This window comes from Lampris incognitus, chromosome 2, assembly GCF_029633865.1.
Source record: "Lampris incognitus isolate fLamInc1 chromosome 2, fLamInc1.hap2, whole genome shotgun sequence".
NCBI classification, from domain to species: Eukaryota; Metazoa; Chordata; class Actinopteri; order Lampriformes; family Lampridae; genus Lampris; species Lampris incognitus.
The window spans coordinates 1,991,466-2,002,853 of record NC_079212.1 but is presented as its reverse complement, the minus strand read 5'-3'; the positions used below and the strand labels follow the sequence as shown (position 1 = coordinate 2,002,853).

The 11,388-nt window shown below is 48.5% G+C and overlaps 1 protein-coding gene across 2 annotated transcripts in view; it reads left to right on the top strand.

The window, feature by feature from the left end:
* Positions 1 to 11,388, top strand: part of slc6a8 (solute carrier family 6 member 8) — a 114,138-nt gene that overhangs the window by 54,783 nt on the left and 47,967 nt on the right. For both annotated transcript variants that reach the window (XM_056275165.1, XM_056275163.1), the window contains exon 7: positions 7,813 to 7,947. In XM_056275165.1, the coding sequence (XP_056131140.1) occupies positions 7,813 to 7,947 (135 nt within the window). The remainder of the gene's footprint in view (positions 1 to 7,812; positions 7,948 to 11,388) is intronic.

The window sequence follows — 11,388 nt, the reverse complement described above, 5'->3', positions numbered from 1 at the left end:
ATTCAGAAGGACACTGCAGGAGACCTCTATCTGGCTTGTATGTCTCACTCTGTCTTTCTCTCTCTCTCTCTCTCTCTCTCTCTCTCTCTCTCTCTCTCTCTCTCTCTCTCTCTCTCTCTCTCTCTCTCTCTCTCTCTCTCACACACACACACACAATGTTTCTGCTGTCACATGGCATCATTGAAGCAGGCTGAGTGTTGCTATGACTACAAAAACAGGGGGTGGGGCCGTGTTTCTGTGAAATGTGATTGGTCAATGTGGCAAGGGGGCGGCTTGACTGCTGCAGTGGGACGTGACTTACACAACGGAGAGAGAGAGAGAGAGAGAGAGAGAGAGCGAGAGAGAGAGAGAGAGAGAGAGAGAGAGAGATAGACAAATAGAGACAGAGAGAGAGAAGGACAAGAGAGAGACAGAGACAGATAGACAAATAGAGACAGAGAGAGAGGTAGAGAGATAAACATATAGAGACAGACATATAGAGACAGACAGAAAGAGAGAGAGATAGACAAATAGAGACAGACAGAGACAGAGACAGAGAAGGACAAGAGAGAGACAGAGACAGAGAAGGACAAGAGAGAGACAGAGAGAGAGAGAGAGAGAGAGAAGGACAAGAGAGAGACAGAGACAGATAGACAAATAGAGACAGAGAGAGAGGTAGAGAGACAGACAGAAAGAGACAGAGACAGAGACAGATAGACAAATAGAGACAGACAGATGGAGACAGAGAAATGACAAAACTCGAGAGGAGAACAAAGAGAGGAGTCCCCTCAGCCAGCTGGTCCTGAGGCTCAGCTCAGCCAACAGCACAAGTCATCAGGACAGTCCACACACAATCTGGACCAACCAACTCATAGCTAAAGAAAAAGAACATTACATTAACCACTGGACATCTATCAGAAAAACTCAAAGCAAAGTTCATGTTATGTGGCTCTAAACAGACGGTACACGATGGCAGACTACTGACCACCGTGACCGACCAGAAACAGAGAAAGGCACTGACTATGTACAGACTCAGTGATCACAGCTTGGCCATAGAGACTGGCCGACACAGGCAGACCTGCTGCCTAGAGAAGACAGGCTGTGTCAGCTCTGTCCACAGAGACAGACCTGCTGCCTAGAGAAGACAGGCTGTGTCAGCTCTGTCCACAGAGACAGGTGGAGACAGACCTGCTGCCTAGAGAAGACAGGCTGTGTCAGCTCTGTCCACAGAGACAGGTGGAGACAGACCTGCTGCCTAGAGAAGACAGGCTGTGTCAGATCTGTCCACAGAGACAGACCTGCTGCCTAGAGAAGACAGGCTGTGTCAGATCTGTCCACAGAGACAGGTGGAGACAGACCTGCTGCCTAGAGAAGACAGGCTGTGTCAGATCTGTCCACAGAGACAGACCTGCTGCCTAGAGAAGACAGGCTGTGTCAGCTCTGTCCACAGAGACAGGTGGAGACAGACCTGCTGCCTAGAGAAGACAGGCTGTGTCAGCTCTGTCCACAGAGACAGACCTGCTGCCTAGAGAAGACAGGCTGTGTCAGCTCTGTCCACAGAGACAGGTGGAGACAGACCTGCTGCCTAGAGAAGACAGGCTGTGTCAGATCTGTCCACAGAGACAGGTGGAGACAGACCTGCTGCCTAGAGAAGACAGGCTGTGTCAGCTCTGTCCACAGAGACAGACCTGCTGCCTAGAGAAGACAGGCTGTGTCAGCTCTGTCCACAGAGACAGGTGGAGACAGACCTGCTGCCTAGAGAAGACAGGCTGTGTCAGATCTGTCCACAGAGACAGACCTGCTGCCTAGAGAAGACAGGCTGTGTCAGCTCTGTCCACAGAGACAGGTGGAGACAGACCTGCTGCCTAGAGAAGACAGGCTGTGTCAGCTCTGTCCACAGAGACAGGTGGAGACAGACCTGCTGCCTAGAGAAGACAGGCTGTGTCAGCTCTGTCCACAGAGACAGGTGGAGACAGACCTGCTGCCTAGAGAAGACAGGCTGTGTCAGATCTGTCCACAGAGACAGACCTGCTGCCTAGAGAAGACAGGCTGTGTCAGCTCTGTCCACAGAGACAGACCTGCTGCCCAGAGAAGACAGGCTGTGTCAGCTCTGTCCACAGAGACAGACCTGCTGCCTAGAGAAGACAGGCTGTGTCGGATCTGTCCACAGAGACAGGTGGAGACAGACCTGCTGCCTAGAGAAGACAGGCTGTGTCAGATCTGTCCACAGAGACAGACCTGCTGCCTAGAGAAGACAGGCTGTGTCAGCTCTGTCCACAGAGACAGGTGGAGACAGACCTGCTGCCTAGAGAAGACAGGCTGTGTCAGCTCTGTCCACAGAGACAGACCTGCTGCCCAGAGAAGACAGGCTGTGTCAGCTCTGTCCACAGAGACAGACCTGCTGCCTAGAGAAGACAGGCTGTGTCAGATCTGTCCACAGAGACAGGTGGAGACAGACCTGCTGCCTAGAGAAGACAGGCTGTGTCAGATCTGTCCACAGAGACAGACCTGCTGCCTAGAGAAGACAGGCTGTGTCAGCTCTGTCCACAGAGACAGGTGGAGACAGACCTGCTGCCTAGAGAAGACAGGCTGTGTCAGATCTGTCCACAGAGACAGACCTGCTGCCTAGAGAAGACAGGCTGTGTCAGCTCTGTCCACAGAGACAGGTGGAGACAGACCTGCTGCCTAGAGAAGACAGGCTGTGTCAGATCTGTCCACAGAGACAGACCTGCTGCCTAGAGAAGACAGGCTGTGTCAGCTCTGTCCACAGAGACAGGTGGAGACAGACCTGCTGCCTAGAGAAGACAGGCTGTGTCAGCTCTGTCCACAGAGACAGGTGGAGACAGACCTGCTGCCTAGAGAAGACAGGCTGTGTCAGATCTGTCCACAGAGACAGACCTGCTGCCTAGAGAAGACAGGCTGTGTCAGCTCTGTCCACAGAGATAGACCTGCTGCCTAGAGAAGACAGGCTGTGTCAGATCTGTCCACAGAGACAGGTGGAGACAGACCTGCTGCCTAGAGAAGACAGGCTGTGTCAGATCTGTCCACAGAGACAGACCTGCTGCCTAGAGAAGACAGGCTGTGTCAGATCTGTCCACAGAGACAGACCTGCTGCCCAGAGAAGACAGGCTGTGTCAGCTCTGTCCACAGAGACAGACCTGCTGCCTAGAGAAGACAGGCTGTGTCAGATCTGTCCACAGAGACAGGTGGAGACAGACCTGCTGCCTAGAGAAGACAGGCTGTGTCAGATCTGTCCACAGAGACAGACCTGCTGCCTAGAGAAGACAGGCTGTGTCAGCTCTGTCCACAGAGACAGGTGGAGACAGACCTGCTGCCTAGAGAAGACAGGCTGTGTCAGATCTGTCCACAGAGACAGACCTGCTGCCTAGAGAAGACAGGCTGTGTCAGCTCTGTCCACAGAGACAGACCTGCTGCCTAGAGAAGACAGGCTGTGTCAGCTCTGTCCACAGAGACAGGTGGAGACAGACCTGCTGCCTAGAGAAGACAGGCTGTGTCAGCTCTGTCCACAGAGACAGGTGGAGACAGACCTGCTGCCTAGAGAAGACAGGCTGTGTCAGATCTGTCCACAGAGACAGACCTGCTGCCCAGAGAAGACAGGCTGTGTCAGCTCTGTCCACAGAGACAGACCTGCTGCCTAGAGAAGACAGGCTGTGTCAGCTCTGTCCACAGAGACAGGTGGAGACAGACCTGCTGCCTAGAGAAGACAGGCTGTGTCAGATCTGTCCACAGAGACAGACCTGCTGCCTAGAGAAGACAGGCTGTGTCAGCTCTGTCCACAGAGACAGGTGGAGACAGACCTGCTGCCTAGAGAAGACAGGCTGTGTCAGATCTGTCCACAGAGACAGACCTGCTGCCTAGAGAAGACAGGCTGTGTCAGATCTGTCCACAGAGACAGACCTGCTGCCTAGAGAAGACAGGCTGTGTCAGATCTGTCCACAGAGACAGGTGGAGACAGAGCAACACTTCCTGCTACAATGTAGCACATATGAAAACTTAAGAACAAAGTTCTTTACAAAAATTAAATGCAAATTCCAAAACTTGGACACACTCTCTGACCAGACTAAGATGCAGCATGTTGATACATTGTGTGACCAGACTAAGATGCAGCATGTTGATACATTGTGTGACCAGACTAAGATGCAGCATGTTGATACATTGTGTGACCAGACTAAGATGCAGCATGTTGATACATTGTGTGACCAGACTAAGATGCAGCATGTTGATACATTGTGTGACCAGACTAAGATGCAACATGTTGATACATTGTGTGACCAGACTAAGATGCAGCATGTTGATACATTGTGTGACCAGACTAAGATGCAGCATGTTGATACATTGTGTGACCAGACTAAGATGCAGCATGTTGATACATTGTGTGACCAGACTAAGATGCAGCATGTTGATACATTGTGTGACCAGACTAAGATGCAGCATGTTGATACATTGTGTGACCAGACTAAGATGCAGCATGTTGATACATTGTGTGACCAGACTAAGATGCAACATGTACTTGGGGAAAACAGTGTCAGCAGATAGATGCAGCAAGATACTATGTCAGGTCATATCACAGCCTGACAGACAAGCAGCACAACACATGACAGCTGTAGTCTCCTCACAACCCATGCTCCACCTTTTGATCTACTTGTCTCTTTATTGTTGTTGTTGTTTTATTGTTTCTTTATTGATGGTTACAATGTTGCGTTGATGTTCATTGTTAGTGTTATTGTGTCCACACTGTATTTTGATGCTCTGGCAACATTGTTTTAAAACTTTCATGCCAATAAAGCCCTTTGAATTTAACTGAATTGAATTGAGAGAGGGGGAGAGCGACAGACAGACAGAGCGAGAGAGAGAGATGGAAAGATGTGTATATATATATATATATATATATATATATATATATATAGAGAGAGAGAGAGAGAGAGAGAGAGAGAGAGAGCGAGAGAGAGATGGAAATATATATATCAATATAGATGTAGGAAAAAAACTTTTAATACATAGCAGTACAAGCTTGTTTCGTGCGTCGCACACCACACACTCATCAGCTGCTTATGAGCGCGCGACGAATGAAACAAGCTTGTACTGCTATGTATTAAAAGTTTTTTCCTACATCTATATATACACTCACTGGCCACTTTATTAGGTACACCTTGCTAGTACCGGGTTGGACCCCCTTTTGCCTTCAGAACTGCCTTAATCCTTCGTGGCATAGATTCAACAAGGTACTGGAAACATTCCTCAGAGAGTTTGGTCCATATTGACATGATAGCATCACGCAGTTGCTGCAGATTTGTCGGCTGCACATCCATGATGCGAATCTCCCGGTCCACCACATCCCAAAGGTGCTCTATTGGATTGAGATCTGGTGACTGTGGAGGCCATTTGAGTACAGTGAACTCATTGTCATGTTCAAGAAACCAGTCTGAGATGATTCGAGCTTTATGACACGGCGCGTTATCCTGCTGGAAGTAGCCATCAGAAGATGGGAACACTGTGGTCATAAAGGGATGGACATGGTCAGCAACAATGCTCAGGTAGGCTGTGGCGTTGACACGATGCTCAATTGGTACTAAGGGGCCCAAAGTGTGCAAAGAAAATATCCCCCACACCATTACACCACCACCACCAGCCTGAACCGTTGATACAAGGCAGGATGGATCCATGCTTTCATGTTGTTGACGCCAAATTCTGACCCTACCATCCGAATGTCGCAGTAGAAATCGAGACTCATCAGACCAGGCAACGTTTTTCCAATCTTCTATTGTCCAATTTTGGTGAGCCTGTGCGAATTGTAGCCTCAGTTTCCTGTTCTTAGCTGACAGGAGTGGCACCCGGTGTGGTCTTCTGCCGCTGTAGCCCATCTGCCACAAGGTTCGACGTGTTGTGCGTTCAGAGATGCTCTTCTGCATACCTCAGTTGTAATGAGTGGTTATTTGAGTTACTGTTGCCCTTCTATCAGCTCGAACCAGTCTGGCCATTCTCCTCTGACCTCTGGCATCAACAAGGCATTTTCGCCCACAGAACTGCCGCTCACTGGATATTTTCTCTTTTTCGGACCATTCTCTGTAAACCCTAGAGATGGTTGTGCATGAAAATCCCAGTAGATCAGCAGTTTCTGAAATACTCAGACCAGCCCGTCTGGCACCAACAACCATGCCACGTTCAAAGTCACTTAAATCACCTTTCTTCCCCATTCTGATGCTCGGTTTGAACTGCAGCAGATCGTCTTGACCATGTCTACATGCCTAAATGCATTGAGTTGCTGCCATGTGATTGGCTGATTAGAAATTTGCGTTAACGAGCAGTTGGACAGGTGTGCCTAATAAAGTGGCCGGTGAGTGTATATTAAACAGTGTTGGGCTAAGTCCACAGCCCTGTCTCACCCCTCTATTCTGAGTGAAGGACTCAGTGTGTTTGTCTCCAATCTTAACTCCACATTTGTTGTCCGAATACATTGACTTTATTATGTCATACACTTTACCCCCTACACCACTTTGTAAAAGTTTATAGTATAGTCCTTCATGCCAAATAGAGTCGAAAGCTTTTTTGAAGCCAATAAAACAAGCAAATATTTTTCAATTTTTCTCTCTTTCTCTCTCTCTCTATATATATACATATATTTCCATCTTTCTCTCTCTCTCTCTCTCTCTCTCTCTCTCTCTCTCTCTCACTCACTCTCTCTATATATATATATATGTGTGTGTGTGTGTGTCTTTCCATCTCACTCTGGGAGAGAGAAAGGGAGAGAAGATGCATTTATATATAATGTGTGTGTATACATATATATCTTTCCAGCTCTCTCTCTCTCTTGAGAGAGAGATGGAAAAATATATATAGAGAGAGACTTTCAACAATACTTTAATAAGAATGACAACAAAATGACAACACAAAGACCAACATGGTCAGTAATATCAAATTCACAGAATCTAAATCATCTCAGGACACCCCCCAAGATCAGCTCATCATCCACAATACAGCAAAGCACGTGTTTATAACACCACACACTGCAAAAACTTCCCAGATCATCCATCGATTTAAAGTAGCAAAAATCTACTTTCAAACGAGCTCTTAACATTTTCATAAACACAGCGTTTCACTGATCTCTTTGGCTACGAGGAAAAAATAGAATGAATATTTGTCACATCACACACAGCAGATCTGGATCAGAACAGTCCAGGTTCTGTCTGGTCTGTAGAGAATCTTCTCTCAGAACAGGAGAAAACACCACGTGGATCAAGTTCATGAGATACAGTCTGGATTAAATCACGTTACAGTAATTTATGAGTTGTGAGGGTTTTAATCTGACGATCAAACCCACCACAGTCCCTGTATAATAATGATAATAATAATAATGATAATAAAAAAAAAGATAATAATAACGATGATAATAATGATAATAATAATGATTATAATAATAATGCTAATAATGATGATAAGGATGATAATAATAATGATGATGATGATAATAATGCTAATAATGATAATAATAATGCTGATGATAATAATAATAATAATAATAATAACGATAATAATAATGCTGATGATAATGATAATAATGATGATAATAACAATAATGTTAATAATAATAATAATAGTAATAATTATAATGATAATAATAATGATGATGATGATAATAATCATGATGATAATAATAATGATAATAATGATGATAATGATGATGATAATAATGATAATAATAATGACAATAATAATAAAAAAACAAAACAAGCAGCACTGTACCAGAAATGTCATGTATGTCAATCTCAGTATGTAAACAACCTGAACTTTTGTTTGTGTGTGTGTGTTTTTCAGATTGTGTATTTCACGGCGACATTCCCTTACGTGGTTCTCATCATCCTGTTGGTCAGAGGGGTCACACTTCCTGGTGCCTACGACGGCATCATGTACTACATCAAACCAAACTGGTCCAAGCTGGCTGAGGCCCAGGTCAGTCCCTGATTGGTGCTCTCTGTCGTGTACATGGTTACCGAGGTGATGTGTGTCTGGAGGTGGTGTGAGTCTGGAGGTGATGGGAGTCTGGAGGTGATGGGAGTCTGGAGGTGGTGTGTGTCTGGAGGTGATGTGAGTCTGGAGGTGATGGGAGTCTGGAGGTGATGGGAGTCTGGAGGTGATGGGAGTCTGCAGGTGGTGTGTGTCTGGAGGTGATGTGAGTCTGGAGGTGGTGTGTGTCTGGAGGTGATGTGAGTCTGGAGGTGATGGGAGTCTGGAGGTGATGGGAGTCTGGAGGTGGTGTGTGTCTGGAGGTGATGTGAGTCTGGAGGTGATGGGAGTCTGGAGGTGATGGGAGTCTGGAGGTGATGGGAGTCTGGAGGTGATGGGAGTCTGGAGGTGATGGGAGTCTGCAGGTGGTGTGTGTCTGGAGGTGATGTGAGTCTGGAGGTGGTGTGTGTCTGGAGGTGATGTGAGTCTGGAGGTGATGGGAGTCTGGAGGTGATGGGAGTCTGGAGGTGATGGGAGTCTGGAGGAGGGACTGCAGAGTTTTTCTTCCATGTCTTATTCCACTGACTACACATGACACACACTTACATTACTGATAACATGTCCCAAAACTAACAGAGTTTAGATGTTGGAGAAATGTCCAGTTTCTTTCAACTCAGACTGTCAGGTGATCAAGTCCCTCTGACGTCCTCTGCGTCTCCAGCTACCACACATCAAGTCCCTCTGACGTCCTCTGCGTCTCCAGCTACCACACATCAAGTCACTCTGACGTCCTCTGTGTCTCCAGCTACCACATATCAAGTCACTCTGACGTCCTCTGTGTCTCCAGCTACCACACATCAAGTCACTCTGACGTCCTCTGCGTCGCCAGCTACCACACATCAAGTCACTCTGACGTCCTCTGTGTCTCCAGCTACCACATATCAAGTCCCTCTGACGTCCTCTGTGTCTCCAGCTACCACATATCAAGTCCCTCTGACGTCCTCTGTGTCTCCAGCTACCACACATCAAGTCCCTCTGACGTCCTCTGTGTCTCCAGCTACCACACATCAAGTCCCTCTGACGTCCTCTGTGTCTCCAGCTACCACACATCAAGTCCCTCTGACGTCCTCTTTTTTGTCTCCAGCTACCACACATCAAGTCCCTCTGACGTCCTCTGTGTCTCCAGCTACCACACATCAAGTCCCTCTGACGTCCTCTGTGTCTCCAGCTATCACACATCAAGTCACTCTGACGTCCTCTGCGTCTCCAGCTACCACACATCAAGTCCCTCTGACGTCCTCTGTGTCTCCAGCTACCACACATCAAGTCCCTCTGACGTCCTCTGTGTCTCCAGCTACCACATATCAAGTCCCTCTGACGTCCTCTGTGTCTCCAGCTACCACACATCAAGTCCCTCTGACGTCCTCTGTGTCTCCAGCTACCACACATCAAGTCCCTCTGACGTCCTCTGTGTCTCCAGCTACCACACATCAAGTCCCTCTGACGTCCTCTTTTTTGTCTCCAGCTACCACACATCAAGTCCCTCTGACGTCCTCTGTGTCTCCAGCTACCACACATCAAGTCCCTCTGACGTCCTCTGTGTCTCCAGCTACCACAGATCAAGTCCCTCTGACGTCCTCTGTGTCTCCAGCTACCACATATCAAGTCCCTCTGACGTCCTCTGTGTCTCCAGCTACCACACATCAAGTCCCTCTGACGTCCTCTGTGTCTCCAGCTACCACACATCAAGTCCCTCTGACGTCCTCTGTGTCTCCAGCTACCACACATCAAGTCCCTCTGACGTCCTCTGCGTCTCCAGCTACCACATATCAAGTCCCTCTGACGTCCTCTGTGTCTCCAGCTACCACACATCAAGTCCCTCTGACGTCCTCTGTGTCTCCAGCTATCACACATCAAGTCCCTCTGACGTCCTCTGTGTCTCCAGCTACCACACATCAAGTCCCTCTGACGTCCTCTGTGTCTCCAGCTACCACACATCAAGTCCCTCTGACGTCCTCTGTGTCTCCAGCTACCACATATCAAGTCCCTCTGACGTCCTCTGTGTCTCCAGCTACCACATATCAAGTCCCTCTGACGTCCTCTGCGTCTCCAGCTATCACACATCAAGTCCCTCTGACGTCCTCTGTGTCTCCAGCTACCACATATCAAGTCCCTCTGACGTCCTCTGTGTCTCCAGCTACCACACATCAAGTCCCTCTGACGTCCTCTGTGTCTCCAGCTACCACACATCAAGTCCCTCTGACGTCCTCTGTGTCTCCAGCTACCACACATCAAGTCCCTCTGACGTCCTCTTTTTTGTCTCCAGCTACCACACATCAAGTCCCTCTGACGTCCTCTGTGTCTCCAGCTACCACACATCAAGTCCCTCTGACGTCCTCTGTGTCTCCAGCTACCACACATCAAGTCCCTCTGACGTCCTCTGTGTCTCCAGCTACCACATATCAAGTCCCTCTGACGTCCTCTGTGTCTCCAGCTACCACACATCAAGTCCCTCTGACGTCCTCTGTGTCTCCAGCTATCACACATCAAGTCCCTCTGACGTCCTCTGTGTCTCCAGCTACCACACATCAAGTCCCTCTGACGTCCTCTGTGTCTCCAGCTACCACACATCAAGTCCCTCTGACGTCCTCTTTTTTGTCTCCAGCTACCACACATCAAGTCCCTCTGACGTCCTCTGTGTCTCCAGCTACCACACATCAAGTCCCTCTGACGTCCTCTGTGTCTCCAGCTATCACACATCAAGTCACTCTGACGTCCTCTGTGTCTCCAGCTACCACACATCAAGTCCCTCTGACGTCCTCTGTGTCTCCAGCTACCACACATCAAGTCACTTTGACGTCCTCTGCGTCTCCAGCTACCACACATCAAGTCCCTCTGACGTCCTCTGTGTCTCCAGCTACCACACATCAAGTCCCTCTGACGTCCTCTGTGTCTCCAGCTACCACACATCAAGTCCCTCTGACGTCCTCTGTGTCTCCAGCTACCACACATCAAGTCCCTCTGACGTCCTCTGTGTCTCCAGCTACCACATATCAAGTCCCTCTGACGTCCTCTGTGTCTCCAGCTACCACACATCAAGTCCCTCTGACGTCCTCTGTGTCTCCAGCTATCACACATCAAGTCCCTCTGACGTCCTCTGTGTCTCCAGCTACCACACATCAAGTCCCTCTGACGTCCTCTGTGTCTCCAGCTACCACACATCAAGTCCCTCTGACGTCCTCTGTGTCTCCAGCTACCACATATCAAGTCCCTCTGACGTCCTCTGTGTCTCCAGCTACCACATATCAAGTCCCTCTGACGTCCTCTGCGTCTCCAGCTATCACACATCAAGTCCCTCTGACGTCCTCTGTGTCTCCAGCTACCACATATCAAGTCCCTCTGACGTCCTCTGTGTCTCCAGCTACCACACATCAAGTCCCTCTGACG